This window comes from Portunus trituberculatus, chromosome 8, assembly GCF_017591435.1.
Source record: "Portunus trituberculatus isolate SZX2019 chromosome 8, ASM1759143v1, whole genome shotgun sequence".
Lineage (NCBI taxonomy): Eukaryota > Metazoa > Arthropoda > Malacostraca > Decapoda > Portunidae > Portunus > Portunus trituberculatus.
The window spans coordinates 7,188,025-7,209,404 of NC_059262.1; the positions used below are offsets into that span (position 1 = coordinate 7,188,025).

A 21,380-nucleotide genomic window follows, 5' to 3' on the forward strand; every position below is an offset into this window, starting at 1 on the left:
CTAAAATTTAATAAAAAAGTAAATAAAAAAATAATAATGGTGCATCATCTGTCAGCAACAGGTTCCTGGGAGGGAGATTTCCAGGAACGTAGAAGGGAGAGTGAGGGGAGATGGGAGAGGGGAGAGAGTGAGGGGAAAGGAGGGAAGCTGGGAGTATATAAAGCGAGAGAGAGGCGTCACTTGCTCAGATCCCGACGTGTGGTGATCGGGTGAGGGCGGTTCTCCTCTTCCCTGTCCTGCCACTCTCGCCTCACTTTCCCCTCAGCCTCTCCCCCCACAAGACAGCGCGGGTCTGGGCTGTGGGGCGGCGCAAGGCTGGTCTGTGCTACGGTGGTTCGTGAGGGTTCAAACGAGGCTTCATAATTCAGTAATTTCAAGAAAGCTTAACCTGTCACAAGATTAATTTTTCATCTCTTTTTTTTTCGTTCCCTATTGTCCTCTTTTGTTTTCCTTGTTTTCCTCCCCCTCCTCCCCTGTGCTAACCTAACCTAACCTAAACTGACAGAAAGACACTCATAAAACACAAAAATCTAAGGAAATGACTGAGTGTACATGATCCAATCGTCTGTGACTGTGTGTACGTAACTCAAGCCCGTGTCCGTGAAGTGATCAAGCTAACGTGACGCCTCCATGTGCACCTAATTCCATGTGTGTGTGTGTGAACTTTGCAAGCGTGTGCATATAGGTTGATTAAGACGATCTGCTGCACACACACACACACACACACACACACACACACACACACACAAACAAACACTAGTGAAAGCCACGTACATGAAGCCTTGACACACACACACACACACACACACACACACACACACACACACAGCCAGCAAACTCGTGCAAATGGCCACTTACACACACATATACACACATGCACGGAAGCCACACATACACAGAACTGAACAAACTGTGAATTTGTGAACATAAAACACCAAAAAAATGCACATGACGGAGTGGGCAGCTGGCGGCGGCGACGACGGAGGAAGAGGCGGGGGAGGAGATACAGAAGGACTAGAGATCGTTGAGGGAGAGGAGAACATCATAGACTCATCGAAGGAATCCAGTTTAAACCTCCAATCCTTAACATTCCTCAACCTCGCCTCTCTGGACGGTAATTTGAGCGGGTACCTCACACACAACCTCACTCAACTCCTCAACCTTACGCGGGATTTTGACTTCAGCTTCGTTAACAAGTTCGCGAATAACCGACGTGTGAGTGAGGCAGCCTTCGCGTCGCTCCTCACCGCCTACGGGTTACTAATCGTCCTGGGCGCTGCTGGAAACTCGCTTGTTGTTCTCGCTGTAGTCAGAAAACCCGCTATGAGAACCGCGAGGAATGTCTTTATCATCAACCTCGCTATCTCTGACCTTCTCCTGTGCTTGGTGACGATGCCCCTTACCCTCATGGAGCTCCTAACGCAGTACTGGCCGCTCGGTGACACGCCCTTCGTCTGCAGACTTGTTGGAACGCTGCAGGCCACGTCCATTTTTGTGTCCACTATTTCCATCACGGCCATTGCGCTGGACAGATACCACGTGAGTAGAGAGAGAGAGAGAGAGAGAGAGAGAGAGAGAGAGAGAGAGAGAGAGAGAGAGAGAGAGAGAGAGAGAGAGAGTGTGTGTGTGTGTGTTTCAGTGTTTGATCTGCTGCAGTCTCTGACGAGACAGCCAGACATTACCCTACGGAGCGAGCTCAGAGCTCATTATTTCCGATCTTGGGATAGGCCTGAGACCAGGCACACACCACACACCGGGACAACAAGGTCACAACTCCTCGATTTACATCCCGTACCTACTCACTGCTAGGTGAACAGGGGCTACACGTCAAAGGAGACACACCCAAATATCTTCATCCGGCCGGGGAATCGAACCCCGGTCCTCTGGCTTGTGAAGCCAGCGCTCTAACCACTGAGCTACCGTGTGTGTGTGTGTGTGTGTGTGTGTGTGTGTGTGTGTGTGTGTGTGTGTGTGTGTGTGTGTGTGTGTGATCAAAAGAACACATCGGGGAAACGATATCTATGACGAAAAAAAAAAAAAATCTAAAAAGGCAACAAAAATAAGAAAAAAAATAGAAAAACGTTTCATAAAATGTAAATGTTTTCGGTTTTTTGTTTATGTTTTGTAGTTATTGAGAGAGAGAGAGAGAGAGAGAGAGAGAGAGAGAGAGAGAGAGAGAGAGAGAGAGAATATATAGCCTACTCTAACACAGAAAATTAAACTTTAAACAAAAGACTAATAATACAATAAGAGAGAAAAAGACAAAATTTATACAACATTTCTTTCCCTCAATAAATAAATAGATAAATAAATAAATAAATAAACAAACAAATAAATAAATAAAACTATTCCCATTGTTTATGAAAAATTAAATTGAAAATATAAAGAAAAACAATCTCTCTCTCTCTCTCTCTCTCTCTCTCTCTCTCTCTCTCTCTCTCTCCTATTAAGCTACGTGGGGGGTGAGGGAAGGTAGGCAATTAAAGAGAATTTAGTGCATCACATCACTATGCATACAACAGAGAGAGAGAGAGAGAGAGAGAGAGAGAGAGAGAACCACTTACATAAACATCCAAACTAACAATAAAACACGAAATACAGACAGACACAGGATAATAAACAAAGAAATAGAAGAAAAACCGGTCACACACACACACACACACACACACACACACACACACACACACACACACACACACACACACACACACACTCAAACACTCATTTCATATCGTTCTCCTATGTCCTATTGCCACACACACACACACACACACACACACACACACACACACACACACACACACACACACACACACACACACACACACACACACACACACACACACACACACTGCCAATTAGCACCTCTGGGTGTTTCATGTTCGCCAAACACAGGAAAGGTAAGGAACACAAGAGCGTGACTGAGTGGCCCTGATTACCTGGCCATCAATTCGAGGCGTGATCATTCTTGTATCTCGAGTGATGGCGTCAGGAGGGTATTGACTTGCTGGGGTGAGAGAAGAGGAAGACAAGTGGGTGTGTTGGGGGGGGATGGAGTGAAGGATGCATGAAAGGAAGGAAAGGAAGGTTGAAAGGTAAGGAAGAATGTGGATAAGAATGTAGCGGAAGGAAGGAAGGAAAGGAGGAAGAGTGGTAGGTAATTTTGTGAAGGAAGGAAGGAAGGAAGGAAGGAAGGAAGAAAGGAAGGAAGGAAGGAAGAAGAGGAGGAGGAAGACAAGAATGCAGAAAAGGATCCAAGAAGGAAGGAAGGAAGACAGGAAGGAAAGAAGAAAAATCTAACCTCACCTCACCTTACCTAACCTCACCTCACCTCACCTCATGTCACCTCATCACTAACTTTTATCCAACCCATCCAACCCAACCTAACCTAACCTTACCTCACCTCACCTCACCTAAATTTTACCCAACCTTAACCAAACCTCACCTAACCTAACCTAACCTAACCTAACCTAACCTCACCTAACCTAACCTAACCTTACCTTACCACCTCACCTCACCTGACACCTGTACTTCTGATGTCTTAGGGCAATTTTCCTTACTAATACAAGACCACTTCACTCTTCACTTTTAAATATCCTGGTAATAAGACAGTGGTATTTATTACTCCCACATCCTCTCAGTCACCCTACCTTACCTCCCACGCCTCAGTAAAGGTGTATACAGGAATGTGGCCCTTGTGTGTGGTTTCCTAAGGGCGACTGTTCAGTGTTGGTGAAAAGGAAGGATCATCTGATATTAAAAACTTCGGCTTTCATCTTTCTATATTCTGTATTCCTCAATTAGGCTGGTTTTTATCCGTTTATTGTTAGGCTAAGGAAGATTCACACACCTCTCTCTCTCTCTCTCTCTCATTTTACCCGTTTCTACTGTCTATCGGTCTGTCTATCTGGTTACCTGTCTATTTATCCTTTTTTTTTAACCTGCACTGTCTATTAATGAGTCTAGCAGGCTGTCAGTGTCTCTATCTGTCTATTTGCTGTCTTGTCTTACCTTCACTGTCTGTCACTCAAGCTGTCTCTTTTCACCTGTCTATATATCAATCTGTCTCTCTCTCTCTCTTGTCTGTCAATCAGCTAATCTGTCTGTCTCTCTGTCTATCTGTCTCTCTTTTTATCTGTCAGTCAATCAACCACCCGGTCTCTCTTTTTTTTACCTGTGTGTGTGTGTGTGTGTGTGTGTGTGTGTGTGTGTGTGTGTGTGTGTGTGTGTGTGTGTGTGTGTGTGTGTGTGTGTGTGTCCTACCCACCACTCTCTAATCAGCCGCCTCGCAACTCCCAAGTAAAGTTTCGTCGTGCCTTACTCACCTTTCACTCACACAATGCCCACCCACCCACCTGCCACCCTTCCCCTCACCCCCCCTCTCCCACCTCTACTCTCCCACAAACCTTCTTCCTCTCTCCTCCCACTCTCTTTTCCTATCTCCCTTCTCCTACCATCCTTCTCCTTATCTCTCTCTCTCCTCTGTTCTCCTCCTCTAATTTTCCTCCACCCCCTCCTCTCTTCTCCTCCTACCTCCTTTATCTCTCTATCTACCACCTCTTCCCTTCTTTTCTCCCACTTCCAGTCTCCCTTCATCTCCCACCTCCCTCTTCCTTCCCCATCTCCCATCCCCCCACCTCTAGTTTCCCTCCACTTGCCTTCCCTCCCCACCTCCAATTTCTACTCTGCCCCTTCTCCCATTTCTCCCCATCTCCCCTCCTCCCAACTCATGCCTCTCTCTCCTTCCATCTCTAGTTTCCCTCCACCTCCCACGTCTCCCTTCCTCCCAACTCGTCTCCCTCCTCTTCTCTCCTCTCCTCGCACCTCTAGTTAGTATATTAAAATGTATGCAGAGGAAAGATAAAGTGGATCTAGAAAACTTAAACTATATGACAAATGATTCTAAAATGACAGAAATATTAGCAAGCTTGAAATAAAAGAGGAAAGAGAGAGAGAAAAAAAAAAGTTAGTATAAGGAGGAAAGATAAAGGGGACCTAAAAAACTAGAATCAAATGACAAAAGCTTCTGAAATGACACGAAAACACTAGCAAGGTTGAAATAAAAAGTGAAGAATGACAATATTTAATCTACACTGGAAAGAGAGAGAGAAAAACAGTTAGTATAGAAGGAGAGAAAAAAGTTGACCTAAAAAAAATAAATGAAATGACAAAAGCTTCTAAAACGACATGGAAACACTAGCAAGGTTGAAATAAAAGGCGAAGTAACAAGAACAAGGTGTAACTCAAGATTCCTCAAGTGACGAAGACACCGCAAGGAAATACGGTAGCGGGACTTAATTAAACACTACAGATGACAGAGAGAGAGAGAGAGAGAGAGAGAGAGAGAGAGAGAGAGAGAGAGAGAGAGAGAGAGAGAGAGAGAGAGAGAGAGAGAGAGAGAGAGAGAGAGAGAGAGAGAGAGAGAGAGAGAGAGAGAGAGAGAGAGAGAGAGAGAGAGAGAGAGAGAGAGAGAGAGAGAGACATGACTCCTAATTACTCTCGTCACAGGTAAGGTAATTAATTCATTAGCTAATTACCTGCAATGTTTACCTGTGTCATTAACTGCTGGCCTTATCACGCTCGCCAATTGTGTCTGTCATTTAATTCTCTGTTACTTGTGCTTTCAAAAGATTAGTGGCGCTTATCCTTTTATCTCTTTTATCCTTTCATCTATTTTATCCTTTCATTTTTTTATTCTCTTTTTTTGTTAGTTTTTTTTATTTTCCATATTTTTTATCATTATTTTTTCATGTTTTTCGTCATTCAGTTTTTTTCTACATTTTTTCATCTTTTTTTTATCCTCATTTATCCTCATCCTTCTTTTTCATTATTTTTCTCTTTTATTCTCTCTTTTTTTTCTTTTGCATCCATCTCTTTTATCCTTCGCATTTGTACATCTCTTATCCTTCCTCTTTGTTCATCCTTTCTCTCTTTTATCCTCTCATCTCTTTTATCCTTCTCTCTTATCTCCATTCTCTATTTCTTATCGTGTGAACATTTATATTTCCCATTTTTAGATCGTTTCTACACAATTTTTTTTCTTTCATTACTTTTCTCATTAATTTTCGTTTTTTTCCCACATTTCGTTATTTCATCGTGTTATTTTAAGGTTTTCATTATTTGTCGATGTTTTTTTTATTTATTTTATTATTTTGGCAATAATCGAGTGATTTTATTAGTATTTATCATCAGAGAGAGAGAGAGAGAGAGAGAGAGAGAGTGACTGTAGCAGGCTGATCTCAAGTAACTCTCGCACCTGTCCTAATAACTCTCCACTAATTACCTCTCAGTGTGTGTGTGTGTGTGTGTGTGTGTGTGTGTGTGTGTGTGTGTGTGTGTGTGTGTGTGTGTGTGTGTGTGTGTGTGTGTGTGTAAATTGATTTCAAGGTTCATTCCCATAAATTTCCTTACGATCATTCGTCTTCATGAGAGAGAGAGAGAGAGAGAGAGAGAGAGAGAGAGAGAGAGAGAGAGAGAGAGAGAGAGAGAGAAAGCATATATATAATTGATTCTCCTTCAATTGTTTCCAAAGAGAATGGTAATGTGTTCTTAATTAACTTACAAATCATAATTACATTCTCTCTCTCTCTCTCTCTCTCTCTCTCTCTCTCTCTCTCTCTCTCTCTCTCTCTCTCTCTGGTGGTGGTGGTGGTGGTGGTGGTGGTGGTGGTGGTGGTGGTGGTGGTGGTGGTGGTGGTGGTGGTGGTGGTGGTGGTGGTGGTGGTGGTGGTGGTGGTGGTGGTGGTGGTGGTAGCAGCAGCAGCAGCAGAACCATACTACTACTACTACTACTACTACTACTACTACTACTACTACTACTACTACCATTAATATTATCACCACTCACTGAAATCCCACAAATAAAACAAATAAATAAGGCGAACAAACACAATAAGCAAAATAGAAAATACCTACATACCACCACCACCGTCACCACCGCCACCACCACCACCACCACCACCACCACCACCACCACCACCACCACCACCACCACTCAGCCCACTCACATATTCATACAATTTTAAAAGACACAACACTTATTATTCACTGGCTCTTGAATTATTACCTTTGTGAGAGAGAGAGAGAGAGAGAGAGAGAGAGAGAGAGTGGGGGATCGAGAGAGACGCAAAAGCATTATAGCAACAAAATATCAAACCAGAGAGAGAGAGAGAGAGAGAGAGAGAGAGAGAGAGAGAGAGAGAGAGAGCATATATATAATTGATTCTCCTTCAATTGTTTCCAAAGAGAATGGTAATGTGTTCTTAATTAACTTACAAATCATAATTACTCACGTTCATCTCTCTCTCTCTCTCTCTCTGGTGGTGGTGGTGGTGGTGGTGGTAGTAGTGGTAGTAGTGGTAGTAGTGGTAGTAGTAGTAGTAGTAGTAGTAGTAGTAGTAGTAGTAGTAGTAGTAGTAGTAGTAGTAACAGCAGAACCATCACTACTTCTACTACTACTACTACTACTACTACTACTACTACTACCATTAATATTATCACCACTCACTAAAATCCCACAAATAAAACAAATAAATTAGGCGAACAAACACAATAAGCAAAAGAGAAAATAAATGTGTACCTTTTACTACCTACACACCACCACCACCACCACCACCACCACCACCACCACCACCACCACTCAGCCCACTCAGATATTCATACAAGTTTAAAAGACACAACACATATTATTCACTAGCTCTTGAATTATTACCTTTGTGAGAGAGAGAGAGAGAGAGAGAGAGAGAGAGAGAGAGAGAGAGAGAGAGAGAATTACTGCGTTTTATTAATATTGTTCTTGACGTTGGTGTTGTTGTTGTTGTTGTTACTGTTGATGATGGTGGTGGTGGTGGTGGTGGTGGTGGTGATATTCTATAAAGTTTCCCTCTGCTACCTGAAAACCATACCCAACCTTACTAATTACTAAAGCTACCTGGCCGCGCAACACACCTGGCCAAGCAACACACCTGGCCACGCAACACACCTGGCCACGCAACACACATGCCCTCGCAACACACCTGGCCACGCAACACACCTGGCCACGCAACACACCTGGCCTCGCAACAGACCTGGCCACGCAACAGACCTGGCCACGCAACACAGCTGACCAAGCAACACACCTGGCCACGCAACACACCTGGCCACGCAACACACCTTTATATATGTGAAGGAAAAACTAGTCAAGGGTAACATAAAATGCATAAAAAAGAGGCCCCGCTTCGTTGCCAGTCCCCTTGCAGGTTCGAGTTAGCCACAATAAAGGGATAAATGTCTTGAAACCTCCCTCTTAACCCTTCAGTACTGGGATGCATTTTTACCTTGAGATTTGTGTACGATTAGACCATTTTATTGACATTAGGAAGGGTCTATGGAGGTCAGAAGATTAATGGCCAGTCTTTAATATTTTAATCACCCCACTTAAGTTTTTGGAGGTGTATAAAATCACCAAATTGTAAGCAGAGTGCATATGGAGACTCATGATTTTTTAGGGCATTCTTAAGACAATTTGGTATAATTTCGGGGCATTTTAAGACACTTTTGCATCGATGACACCATTTTATATTGACATTAGGAAGGGTCTATGGAAGTCAGAAGATTAATGGCCAGTCTTTGCTATTTCAATCCTCCCCACGTAAATTTCTGAAGCTGTGTAAAATCACCAAATAGTCACCAGAATGAATATGGAAACGCCACATGGTGAAATCAAGTCAGAGGAAGCTGGAAATAGATAAGCATGGAGGGAAATCCAGTGTTTCCTTGTATCACGTGTCACAGGCGAGGGAAAATGATACATGACACTTCTTTTTCTCTATTCATCTTCATCCCCTCAGTACCATGACGCATTTTCATATTCATTTTGGTGACTATCTGGTGATTTTCTATACCTTCAGAAACTCGTGTGGAGATTAGAATAGTGAAGACTGTGGCCATTAATCTTCTGACCTCCATAGACCCTTGCAAATGTCAATAAAATGGTGTAATCGAAGTCAAAGTGTCTTAAAATGCCCCGAAAAAACGCCAAACTGTCTTAAAATACCCTAAAAAAAACATGAATCTCCATATTCACTCTGCTTACAATTTGGTGATTTTATACACCTCCAGAAATTTACGTAGGGAATCAAATAGCAAAGACTGGCCATTAATCTTCTCCATAGACTCTTGCTAATGTCAATAAAATGGTCTAATTGTACACTAAACTCGAGGTAAAAATGTGTCCCAGTACTGAAGGGGCTAATGAACCTTCCTCGCCAACTCAGGTAGTGATCTAATTAACCTGGCACTAGTGCACAGGTAAATCAATAGCCACGTGCTGGTTACCTGTCCTCACCTCACTCAAAGGAGGGAGTAGGGATAAAAACACGAGGAGGAGGAGGAGGAGGAGGAGGAGGAGGAGGAGGAGGAGGAGGAGGAGGAGGAGGAGGAGGAGGAGGAGGAGGAAGAGGCGGAGGCGGAGGCGGAGGAGGCGGAGGAAGAGCAGGTGGTAGTGGTAATTATAGCTGAAAAAAAATATGTATTGAACTTTTGATGAGGTCAAATAGAGAAATAGAAAAGGATAGGGAGATTAAAAAGAATATAGGACTAAATAAAGACTCCTCCTCCGCACACACACACACACACACACACACACACACACACACACACACACACACACACACACACACAACAATAGCTTCATTTCAATCATAGTAAAAATAGTCAAAACAGTTTAGGCAAGTCTGTCTCATCATTGTTTTTGTGGAAATACTAATTGAAATATGAGTGGCCATTCTCTCTCTCTCTCTCTCTCTCTCTCTCTCTCTCTCTCTCTCTCTCTCTCTCTCTCTCTCTAACCATATTGTTGTTTGGGTTAAAAAGGCTCTATTAAAGTTGCATACCCACTAGAGAGAGAGAGAGAGAGAGAGAGAGAGAGAGAGAGAGAGAGAGAGAGAGAGAGAGAGAGAGAGAGAGAGAGAGAGAGAGAGAGAGAGAGAGAGAGAGAGAGAGAGAGAGAGAGAGAGAGAGAGAGAGAGAGTGTGTCTGTCTTCCTTCCTTCTATAATCAGTAAAATCAATCTTATACCGATTCGTACTACCACCACCACCACCACCACCACCACCACCTCCTCCTCTTCGTTACCACCTACTATAAGAAGAAAGAGGAAAAGTTAAGTGTAGCCAGTCCTCCACCACCAAGCTCCCCTCACACACACACACACACACACACACACACACACACACACACACACACACACACACACACAGCAGGGAGGTAGGGGGATTAATCAGGGCGCCGGCAGGGTCTCTTAGGGGCGCTCTGTACCGGAGGAACCCTAGTGCTGCCTCGTGGTGGGCTGATGACGTGTGGGCGCCTGGGAGGATAGGTGGGAGGGAGGGAAGTGGCGGGTGTTTGAGTGGTTAGTAAAGTAATGGTGAAGTGATGTGAGGTTGGGTTGGGTTAGGTTAGGTTAGGTGGGGTGGGGTGAGGTGAGGTTATGTTGGGTTGGTTTGTTGTTTGGGTTAGGTTAGGTGAAGTTAAGTGAGGTTAGGTTAGGTTAGGTTAGGTTAGGTAAGGTTAGGTAAGTTAAGGTTAGGTTAGGTTAGGTTAGGTTAGGTTATTTTAGGTTCAGGTAAGGTCAGGTTAGGTTAGGTGAGGAGAGGTGAGGTTAGGTTAGGTTAAGTTAGGTTGGGTTAGGTGCTGAAAATGGTTCAGAAGAGAGATAGCAAGTGTTATTAAAAGGAAACAACAAAACGAAAACGAGGAAAAGGCAGCGCTGGAGTGTTTCTGACGGGAAAACATGAAGAGAAGGCACAACATTTAAGACTTTCCGAAAAAAATACGAGAGAAAGAAATCTCAACCTTTCAGAAGACACACCGGGGAAGTATTTTGACTCTGAGAAGGAAATAAGACGGAGAAAAAAAAAAGCAATCTGATTTTAGCCTTATAAGAGACACGAAGGTAAAGAAAAGACTCAGAAAAAAAAACAGAAATAAAATAATAGCAATCTAATTTGACCTTTTTAGAAGAGTAACGATGAGAAAAAGATACAGAAAGTGAGAAAAAAGGGAGAGAAAATTAAAAGCAATCTTATTTTAGCCCCCAAAGAGACACGAAGGTAAAGAAAAACTCAGAAAAAAGAGAAAGAAAATAAAAGGATTCTAATTTTAGTCTTGTAAGAGACACGAAGGGAAAGAAAAGAAGAACCAACACTGAGAGTCTCCGAGAAGCGAGGAGGGAAAAAAGGAGACAATATGTATCTGATCATAAGTAAAAATAAGAAAAATAAATAAAAAGAAAAAAAATAAGCAAAGCGTACCCAACAAACACCATCAATCTCTACTGTACCATAACACGTTTCCATATTCATTCTGGTGACCATTTGTGATTTTATACAGCTTCAGAAACTCATGTGTGGGATTAAAATGGTGAGGACCGTGGCCATTATTCTTCTGACCTCCACAGATCCTTCCTAATGGCAATAAAATGGTCTAATTGCACATAAAACTCGCATTTTCATATCTATTCTGTTTTCCATTTAGTGATTTTATACAGAAACTAATGTAGGGGATTAAAATAGTGAAGACTGTGGACACTAATTAATCTTCCTAATGTCAACAAAATCCTCTAATCGTATGCAAATCTCAAGGTAAAAATGTGTCCCAGTACTGAAGGGATTAAAATAGTGAAAACTGAGGCCATTAATCTTCTCACCACCACAGACCATTCCTAATGTCAACAAAATCCTCTAATCGTATGCAAATCTCAAGATAAAAATGTGTCCCAGTACTGAAGGGATTAAAATAGTGAAAACTGATGCCATTAATCTTCTCACCACCACAGACCATTCCTAATATCAACAAAATCCTCTAATCGTATGCAAATCTCAAGGTAAAAATGTGTCCCAGTACTGAAGGGATTAAAATAGTGAAAACTGAGGCCATTAATCTTCTCACCACCACAGACCATTCCTAATATCAACAAAATCCTCTAATAGTACACAAATCTCAAGATAAAAATGTGTCCCAGTACTGAAGGGATTAAAATAGTGAAAACTGAGGCCATTAATCTTCTCACCACCACAGACCATTCCTAATGTCAACAAAATCCTCTAATCGTACGCAAATCTCAAGGTAAAAATGTGTCCCAGTACTGGAGGAGTTAAACATGAGCAGGTGTAGGATGGTAAAAGTGAGGCTGATCTTGAGATACAAATCGCCTTAGAGAAACAGGGAAAAAGAACCGTGTTGAGGCGCTTTATCGAGGCAAGAGAAAGGCAATCTTGTTTAGCTGGTGCTGAGTTGGCGTGGGAGAGGAAGAGAGAGGGAGAGGGAAGAGCTAGAGAGAGAGGGAGAGAGGGAGAGATAGGGGAGGAGATGAGTGAGGTGAAGAAAGAAAAACGGGGTGTGTAGGGTACAAGATGGAGAGAGAGAGAGAGAGAGAGAGAGAGAGAGAGAGAGAGAGAGAGAGAGAGAGAGAGAGAGAGAGAGAGAGAGAGAGAGAGAGAGAGAGAGAGAGAGAGAGAGAGAGAGAGAGAGAGAGAGAGAGAGAGAGAGAGAGAGAGAGAAAATTAAAGGACGAAAATGAAAAGAATAAACACAATAAAACGCAATAAAAAGGAACTAAGGAGGAAAAACGAAGAAAACGGAGCTCTGTACCTGGAAACACCTCAAAGAAAACGAGGGAACGGAAGTCCTTTTAATGGTGAACTTCTTTATTATGGACAATGACGGCGGGAAGCTGAGGGGAACCACGGAACATGAAAGGACGAGAGAGAGAGAGAGAGAGAGAGAGAGAGAGAGAGAGAGAGAGAGAGAGAGAGAGAGAGAGAGAGAGACGTATGACTGTGACCTTATTACCTCATCACCTCGTATAAACCAGTAACTTCTTTTTTCCCTGTAACTTTGCTGACTCCAAGGTCCGTATTCAGAAACGTTCTTCTCTCACCACGACTATTTTCAAGGCCACAGAAATGACTAGCGGGGTTTTCAAGAGTGTTTCTACAGTTAATAAGGCAGAAATCTTGTCACTCTGTCTCTAGAATCGTAAAAATACCTTAAAAATCGCTCTTCTCTCTCACCATAACTATTTTCCAAGGCCACTGAGGTGATTAGCGGGGATTCAAGAGTGTTTCTCCTGTTAATAATATAGAAATCTTGTTATTCTACCTCCAGAACTGTAAACACCTTAAAAATAACTGTTTTCTCTCCCCACCACTGTTTTCCAAGGCCACAGAAATAACTAGCGGAGTTTTCAAAGTGTTTCTCCAGTTTGTAATGTAGAAATCTTGTCACTCTGCCTTCAAAACCATAAAAAAAAACACCTTAAAAACTCGTGAAAATTCAAATAAAGCCTTCTGATACAGTGGAGGTGATGCACAGAAGGGTTTGAGATTACGAGCCTTAGTTTGGTTTTGGTTATGTTAGATTGGATTAGTGAGAGAGAGAGAGAGAGAGATGAAGCACAGAAGTTGAAAATACTAGCTTATGACCTCCTTGTGACTTCCTTATGACCTCCCCACTATGACCCGTGACCCGTGACCTGTGACCCGTGATCCGTGACCTGTGACTTGCTAGACCTCCTCTCACCCCCCACCCGGACCTTCCCCCCAGAGCGCCCCTTGACACACACATTCGCGTCTGTCTTGTCCCTTAATGAGAGAAGGAAGATGAAAGGCTCCCCCGTCAGCCCCGCCCCCTCTCCCCGCCCTCGCCCCCAGTTCCCCCCTTCCTCCCCCCGCCATGCCACCACTGCAGAAGGGGCGCCGTCGGGAGGTGATGTATTGGTGACCCCGGAGGTTACTTGATCCATAGGGCGCCTCGACACTCTCTCTCTCTCTCTCTCTCTCTCTGTCTGTGTGTGTGTGTGTGTGTGTGTGTGTGTGTGTGTGTGTTCACTGTTTGATCTGCTGCAGTCTCTGACGAGACAGCCAGACGTTACCCTACGGAGCGAGCTCAGAGCTCATTATTTCCGATCCTTGGATAGGCCAGGCACACACCACACACCGGGACAACAAGGTCACAACTCACTGCTAGGTGAACAGGGGCTACACGTGAAAGGAGACACACCCAAATATCTCCACCCGGCCGGGGAATCGAACCCCGGTCCTCTGGCTTGTGAAGCCTGCGCTCTAATCACTGAGCTACCCGGTGTGTGTGTGTGTGTGTGTGTGTGTGTGTGTATCAACAGAGAGAGAGAGAGAGAGAGAGAGAGAGAGAGAGAGAGAGAGAGAGAGAGAGAGAGAGAGAGAGAGAGAGAGAGAGAGAGAGAGAAATACTACCAACTAAAAAACTCACTCACTCACTCACTCAGTCCACCACTCAGATGTGACGCCAGAAGATAGTGAGAAAGAGGAGAGAGGGAGAGGGGAGAGGGGAGGGAAGAGATGGGAGAGGGGAGAGGGGAGAGGGGAGAAGGATTGGAATGCAGGGACAAGTTAAGGCTAGGTGATCTGCGAGGCGTCACTGTGGAGCCAGTTAGACGTGGGAAGAGGGGAAAAGAGGGGGAAAAAGAAGGAAAGAGGAAAAATACGGGGGAAAAGAGAGGAAAGGTAGGAGAAATAAAGAGAAAAGAGGGGAAAGAGGGGAAATAAAGGAAATAGAATGGAAAAAGAGGAAAAGAGAGGAAAAATGGGGGAAATATAGAAGAAAAAAGAGGGGAAAATAGTTCTACTACATATATATATACCTCCACTTCCTACCACTTCACCTTATGGTAAACCACAAACCTCCAATGTCTAGTCTCTCTCTCCACTTCTTGCTAATCCACCACCACCACCACCACCACCACCACCACCACCACCACAACAACAACAGCAACAACAACATATTAAGTCTTTATATCTCTCTCATCCACTCTTCATTTCCACCTCCATCTCTATCCACCACAAATTAAGTCTTGATACCTCTCTCTACCCATCCACTCTTCACCACCACCACCACCACCACCTCTATCCACTCATTAGCCGCTCGAGGGATCGTCAACATAAACAGACAAATTCATCCCACGCTCCTTAACTTCGTAAACCTTGCCGAGGAAAAACAAGATTAGGGAACAAATTATACAGAGGTTATTTTAAGGTTGGTCTCAGGTACAGACGGCGACACCTAAACTGCCACGGACTCCTTGCCAATCCAGGCCACAGCATTTCTCATTAGCAGCACCTGGTAACCCCACATGGGGAGAGGAAGACGGCAGGCAGGCAGACAGGCAGGTCAGCAGGGCTACGTCATAGGCACCTGTAGCCAATGACAACTGCTGTCAAAGAAGGATGACAGATGTCACTTTTGTTTGAAATATGGGTTGGAAATATAGGTTGGAAGCCGACATTCATACATATATACATGCACATGTGAGTGTACCTATTTGATGGTGTATCATATACGTATATACGTGTGTAAGGACATTATTGTATTTGTGTTGATTCAGACAAATTCATTTTAACATTGTTGCCAAACACGTCCCGCGGAAAGTGGTCCCCATGATCGACTCGCCCGGCCAGTTCACAGTGAGCCGCACTGCGCCTGGCGGGAGAACGCAACCAGCGGTAAGAGAGACAGTGAGAGAGGTAAAGACAAAGATACCGCTAATAGTGATAGTGGAGAAAAGAACAGTGTGTGTGTAGCCTCTCAGTTATCAGAGGTTAACTATTTAAATACCGTCGAGGACACAAAGTGGACAGCGGTGTGTGTGTGTGGGTGAGGGTGCCTGCTGGTGACACGGACAGCCACCGCCAAGCAGTCTTTGGCTAATGTAAATGTTATATTGGTGTAACTCGTCATTTCGTGGTGGTGCCATGTCATAACCTAACGCTGGTAATCTCCAGGACAACATATCAGTGAACTAACACCTGCACATACTTACAAAAACCCCAATACTGCAAGCCTTCAAAACGTAAGCAAACCGATCCCCTGACCCGCCGCCTCTCTCTCAGCCATTATCTTCCTCATCTCTCACTCATTACAGGCCAGACAGGTCACAAAGTGGAGCCATAGGCCTAATCTGTCATGTCCGTTGTTGAAATATATCCATAATTGCCTGATTTGTGTGTTACGGAGGCCCAGTGAGGGAAGCAGGGCGAGACCCTCGGGCCGTGACGTCACGAGCCCCAGGCTGTGACGTCATCACCAGCTCCCGCCCAAAATGCCGGTCCCAGATGCTCGACTTCCACTATTATTTATATTTGTCTCAGTTAATTTATTTCGAGTCACAAGTGCCTTTTAAGGGTTTCTAATGATAGTTCGCTGTGTTTTACGTGTTTTCCATGCTTGAGTTGCGTGAAGTACGGTGATGTAGAGGGAGTTTATGACTTGAATGGGAGGGCCAAAATACGCTAAAATTTTTACCTCCGCTATCTGTGATTTTTTATTTGAGGTTGTAGCGAAGTGTTTGTGTTTTCAAAAGATGGTTTATCATGAGAAAAGTGTGCAAGGCTCCTGAGAAGTTAAAGATGTGGACTTTAAGAATGATATGTAGTCCTGTTAATATTGTAAACAACGTCATTTTTAAATATTATTTTTCTAATAGGGCGAGTTGCCAGGTTTTGATATATCGAAATGATAGTCATAATTTTTGAAAAACGTTATCGATTCAGTTGAATGAAATTGGTGGGCTTTGAAATTGTTTTTAAGCAAGTCGAAGTTCTAATACTTTATTTAGTATATTTTTGAGCTATTTTTATTATTCCTTTTCTCGGCAGTGTTTTTGTATTTTAGAAGTTAGTTTCGATTGATAACGAGTCAGAATTGTTACAGTATTCGTGTCCAGCTGCCTTTTTGGGAATCCTCATTTTCAAAATGATTTGCGTGACGTATATATGTGACGTCATCAAGGAGGGTTGACCCCCACCCCGGCTGGACCCTGGCCGATACCTGGCTCCAGGCCCGAGGGTGTGGGGGTGGATGGGTAGGTGGGTGGGTGACTGTGTGTGTGTGTGTGTGTGTGTGTGTGTGTGTGTGTGTGTGTGTGTGTGTGTGTGTGTGTGTGTGTTGCCTTGTGTTTCGTTATCAAGGAGGGAACCCACAGGCTGCACCCTGACCGACACCTTGCTACCGGCCGACCCAAGGGTGTGTGTGTGTGTGTGTGTGTGTGTGTGTGTGTGTGTTCAAGACGACAGACATATAAAGACATTAATCCTGAACTTACAGTTCATGATGTTTATAAAATTAAACACACAATTAGTGAAAACCAACGACTGTCTTTTACAAGATTTCGTGTGAGTGGACATTCCTTAATGTGTGAAACAGGGAGGTGGAACAGGTCGACTCCCTCTCGAAGAGCGTGTGTGTCTGTGTGGTGATGTTCAAACTGAGAGACTTGTTGTGGAGAATTGTCTATGGACTCATCACATTTGAGACACTTAACTTTACAACAATGGAAGACCTATTTAATGACAATTTTGCACCTGATGTGACTTGTAGAATAATTCGCCTGATCTTGTCAACTTACTATTAAGATTAACAAATCACCAGTGTTTTGTGAATGTTATTGTATAGTTTTAATTTTACTGAAAGTATCTGGGCTACGGAATGTGACACATGTAATGCTATATGTACACCTTAATTTACTAATAAGTGTGAAAAGAATATTGTACTTGCTGTGGTCAATAAACTAAATATGTTGTCCTGTGCATGTATATATGTATGAATGTCGGCTTCCAACCTATATTTCCAACCCATATTTCAAACAAAAGTGACATCTGTCATCCTTCTTTGACAGCAGAGAGAGAGAGAGAGAGAGAGAGAGAGAGAGAGAGAGAGAGAGAGAGAGAGAGAGAGAGAGAGAGAGAGAGAGAGAGAGAGAGAGTTAGAGATGACGTGGTGACGCTCTGATCACGGGAGGGACGGGACATGGACCAGGAAGGGAAGGTCAGGGAACGCCAAGTGAGTGGAGTGTAAAGGCTTAGTTACTGAGATGGCTGAACCAATTAAAGAAAAACTGCAGCCTTTACATGGTGTAGGGCTACCACTACCACCACCACTACCACCACCACCACTACCACCACCACCATCTCCATCTCCATCTCCACCTCCACCTCCACCTCCACCTCCACCTCCACCTCCACCTCCACCTCCACCTCCACCTCCTCCTCCTCCTCTTCCTCCTGTCTATTCTGTCAATTCGAATCTTCTCATAATTGACATTCTTGATTCCCTTCTGTCACCACCACCTCCTCCTCCTCCTCCTCCTCCTCCTCCTCCTCCTCCTCCTCCTCCTCCTCCTCCTCCTCCTCCTCCTCCTCCTCCTCCTCCTCCTCCTCCTTCCTTCCTTCCTCCTCCTCCTCCTCCTCCTCCTCCTCCTCCTCCTCCTCCTCCTTTCTCTAATCACTCCTGTCCTTCCTTACCACCACCACCACCACTCCCTCTCAAAGACAGCAAGGAAGGGACTAATAGAGAATGCCTTGTGTCACCCCCGCCGCTTGCTCACGCCCACGCCCCGCCGCCCGTGTCAGAGGCCCGTGAAGGGAGACACGGAGGGGGCAGAGCTAAACGTTTCTCATTCCTGAAGCACCGAAGGGAGTTAATGAGAAGGAGGAGGAGGAGGAGGAGGAGGAGGAGGAGGAAAACAAAGGAATACAAGGGAAAGAGGAGGAGGAGTAGGAGTAGGAAGAGTTTAGGAGGAAGAGGAGGAGGAGGAGGAGGAGGAGGAGGAGGAGGAGGAGGAGGAGGAGGAGGAGGAGGAGGAATACAAAAGGAGGAAGAGGAGGAGGAGGAGGAGCATTCATGGTGACAAAAGAGAGATAAAAAAAGACTGATTATTGAAAGGAAAAAGTGTAGGAAGAGAAGGAAGGAAAGAAGGAAGGAAAGAAGGAAGGAAAGAAGGAAGGAAAGAAGAGGAACGAGGAAGAGATGAACAAATCAGGATGTGGAAAGAGAAAGAGGAACAAGGAAAGAGGAGAAAATGATAAGAAGAAATAAACTTCCTTAAAAGCGAGGGAAAACATGAACTAGTCAAAGATTTTATTTAAACGCATCAAAAGTTATCGGCTCACTTTTTTCTTTCCATTTTTTTTCCTTTCAATTTTTTCCTTCCATTTTTTCCTTCTTTTCATAATTTTTTTTCATTATTTTTTCCTTTCATTTTTTCCTTCCATTTTTCACTTTCCATTTTTTTCCTTCTATATTTTCCCTTCCATTTTTTCCTTCCATTTTTATCCTTCCAACTTTTACCTTTCATATTTTCCTTCCAGTTTTTACTTTCCAATTTTTTCCGTAATTTTTTTCCTTCTATTTTTTCCTTCCATCTTTTTTCCTTTCATTTTTTCCTTCCAATTTTCCTTAAATCTTTTTTCCCTCAAACTCAGAGAAAGAGAGAGAGAAGATCAAGAAAAGTTGTCTCAATAGTTTTGATTTCATTCTAAGTTAGGGAAAAGGTCTTTACGAAATTATGTACGTCTCTCTCTCTCTCTCTCTCTCTCTCTCTCTCTTCTCTCTCTTCTTCTTCTTCTTCTTCTTCTTCTCTCTCTCTCTCTTCTTCTCTCTCTCTCTCTCTCTCTCTCCAGTGATCTGAAAATAATTAATTAATTAATAAGTCATTCAAGTTAAGAAGAGAGAGAGAGAGAGAGAGAGAGAGAGAGAGAGAGAGAGAGAGAGAGAGAGAGAGAGAGAGAGAGAGAGAGAGAGAGAGAGAGAGAGAGAGAGAGAGAGAGAGAGAGAGAGAGAGAGAGAGAGAGAGAGAGAGAGAGAGAGAGAGAGAGATTAACATTTATCAATACGAAGAAACTCGGAAAAACTTTGCTCTCTCATTACAACTATTTACAACAAGGACACAGAGATGATTAGCGGGGTTTTCAAGAGTGTTTCTCAAGCTATTAATGTAGAAATCTTGTCACTCTGCCTCTAGAACTGTAGAAACACCTTAAAAATCGCTCTGCTCTCTCGCCATGACTATTTTCCAAGGCCACAGAGATGATTAGCGGGGTTTTCAAGAGTGTGCTCCAGTTAACAATGCAGAAATCTTATCATTCTGCCTCTATAACAACAAAAACACTTTAAAAACTTGTGTAAATTTAAACAAAGCCTTTTGAAACAGTGAAGGTGAAGCGCAAAAGTGTTTGAGAATACGAGCTTATGTTGTCTGGAAACGTCTACAAATATTCCTCAATTTTTTTTAAGTAAGAGGTGAGAGCTGGTCAAGGGCAGCAATAAGACAAAGAAAAAAACAACCCACTTAGTCGCCAGTCTCCCTACAGATCCGATAATTAGCCAAAGGACAAGGACAAATGCCTTGAAAACCCCCCTTGTGAATGAAGTCAAGTTACAGGAAGTTGAAAATACAGACACAGGCAGGGAGTTTCAGAGTGTGCCGGGGAATGGATGAGAGTCGTGAGGACCTTGTGGGGAACGTTGAGTCCAGAAGGCGCCTGGCAAATGTGGCTGTTGGGGATGAGGGGAAGGAAGAGGATTAACTGGTGATGTGGTGCGTGGTGCGTTGGTGCGGTGGTGCGTGGTGCGTTGGCGTGGTGATGCATGGTGCGTTGGCGTGTATTAATGCATTAGTGGTGTGTGTGTGTGTGTGTGTGTGTGTGTGTGTGTGTGTGTGTGTGTGTGTGTGTGTGTGTGTGTGTGTGTGTGTGTGTGTGTGTGTGTGTGTGTCAGCCAGCAAGTATAGGTGTGAACAGGCGGGCGTACATGAGTGGGAGTGGGAGAGGGGGGGCAGATGCGTCCTTCACCTGTCTGTACCTGAAGCTTTAATTGTGAGAGAGGGAGGCGCTATCACCAAAAACTTCTAGATACTGTCACCACTTGGACGGCTCGAGAGAAAGTGACAGTTTGGGTTGCCTCTCTCTCTCTCTCTGTCTGTCTGTCTCTCTCTTTCTCTTTCTCTTTCTCTCTCTCTCTCTCTCTCTCTCTCTCTCTCTCTCTCTCTCTCTCTCTCTCTCTCTTCTCTTCTTCTTCTTCTTCTAGCGATGGTGACCAGAAGCGATGCGGCGATAAGGGACAATTCAGCGATCAGGGAAATGAGAAGGAAATGAGAGAATGGTGAGAGATGAAAGGGAAGAGAGAGAGAAAGGAAATTGAATAAGATGGAAGGAAAGAGAAGTGAAGGAAAGGAAATGAGAGTTAACAAGAAGGGAATAAAGGAAAGTGAAACAGAAATAAAGGGAGAAGAGGAGAGAAGAAGAGTAATGAGCGAATGTTGAGTAATGTGAGAGGAAATGCTTGAGTCATACAAGTTTTTAATTAAGGGTGTTTTTACCATGCCAGCGACAAATGAACGAGATATCTCCATTATTAACAGGAGACATACTCTGGCTTATCATCTCTGTAGTCTGTGTGTGTCGTGGATTGGAGAGCACAGCCTTTCAGATACGTTACGCAGGTTGTTGAGGTTGTTTTACCATTCTAGCGACACGTGAACAAGATTTCTACATTATTAACAGGGAAACACTCTTGATAATCTGGCTAAT

General features: G+C 43.7%; 1 protein-coding gene across 1 annotated transcript in view; it reads left to right on the top strand.

Annotated features, from left to right (window-relative positions):
- Positions 1 to 202: 202 nt before the first annotated feature.
- LOC123500133 (neuropeptide F receptor-like) overlaps positions 203 to 21,380 on the top strand; it is a 57,922-nt gene continuing 36,744 nt past the window's right edge. Inside the window, exon 1 of the mRNA XM_045248810.1 lies at positions 203 to 1,539. Coding sequence (XP_045104745.1) covers positions 943 to 1,539 — 597 coding nt within the window. The 5' untranslated portion in view covers positions 203 to 942. The remainder of the gene's footprint in view (positions 1,540 to 21,380) is intronic.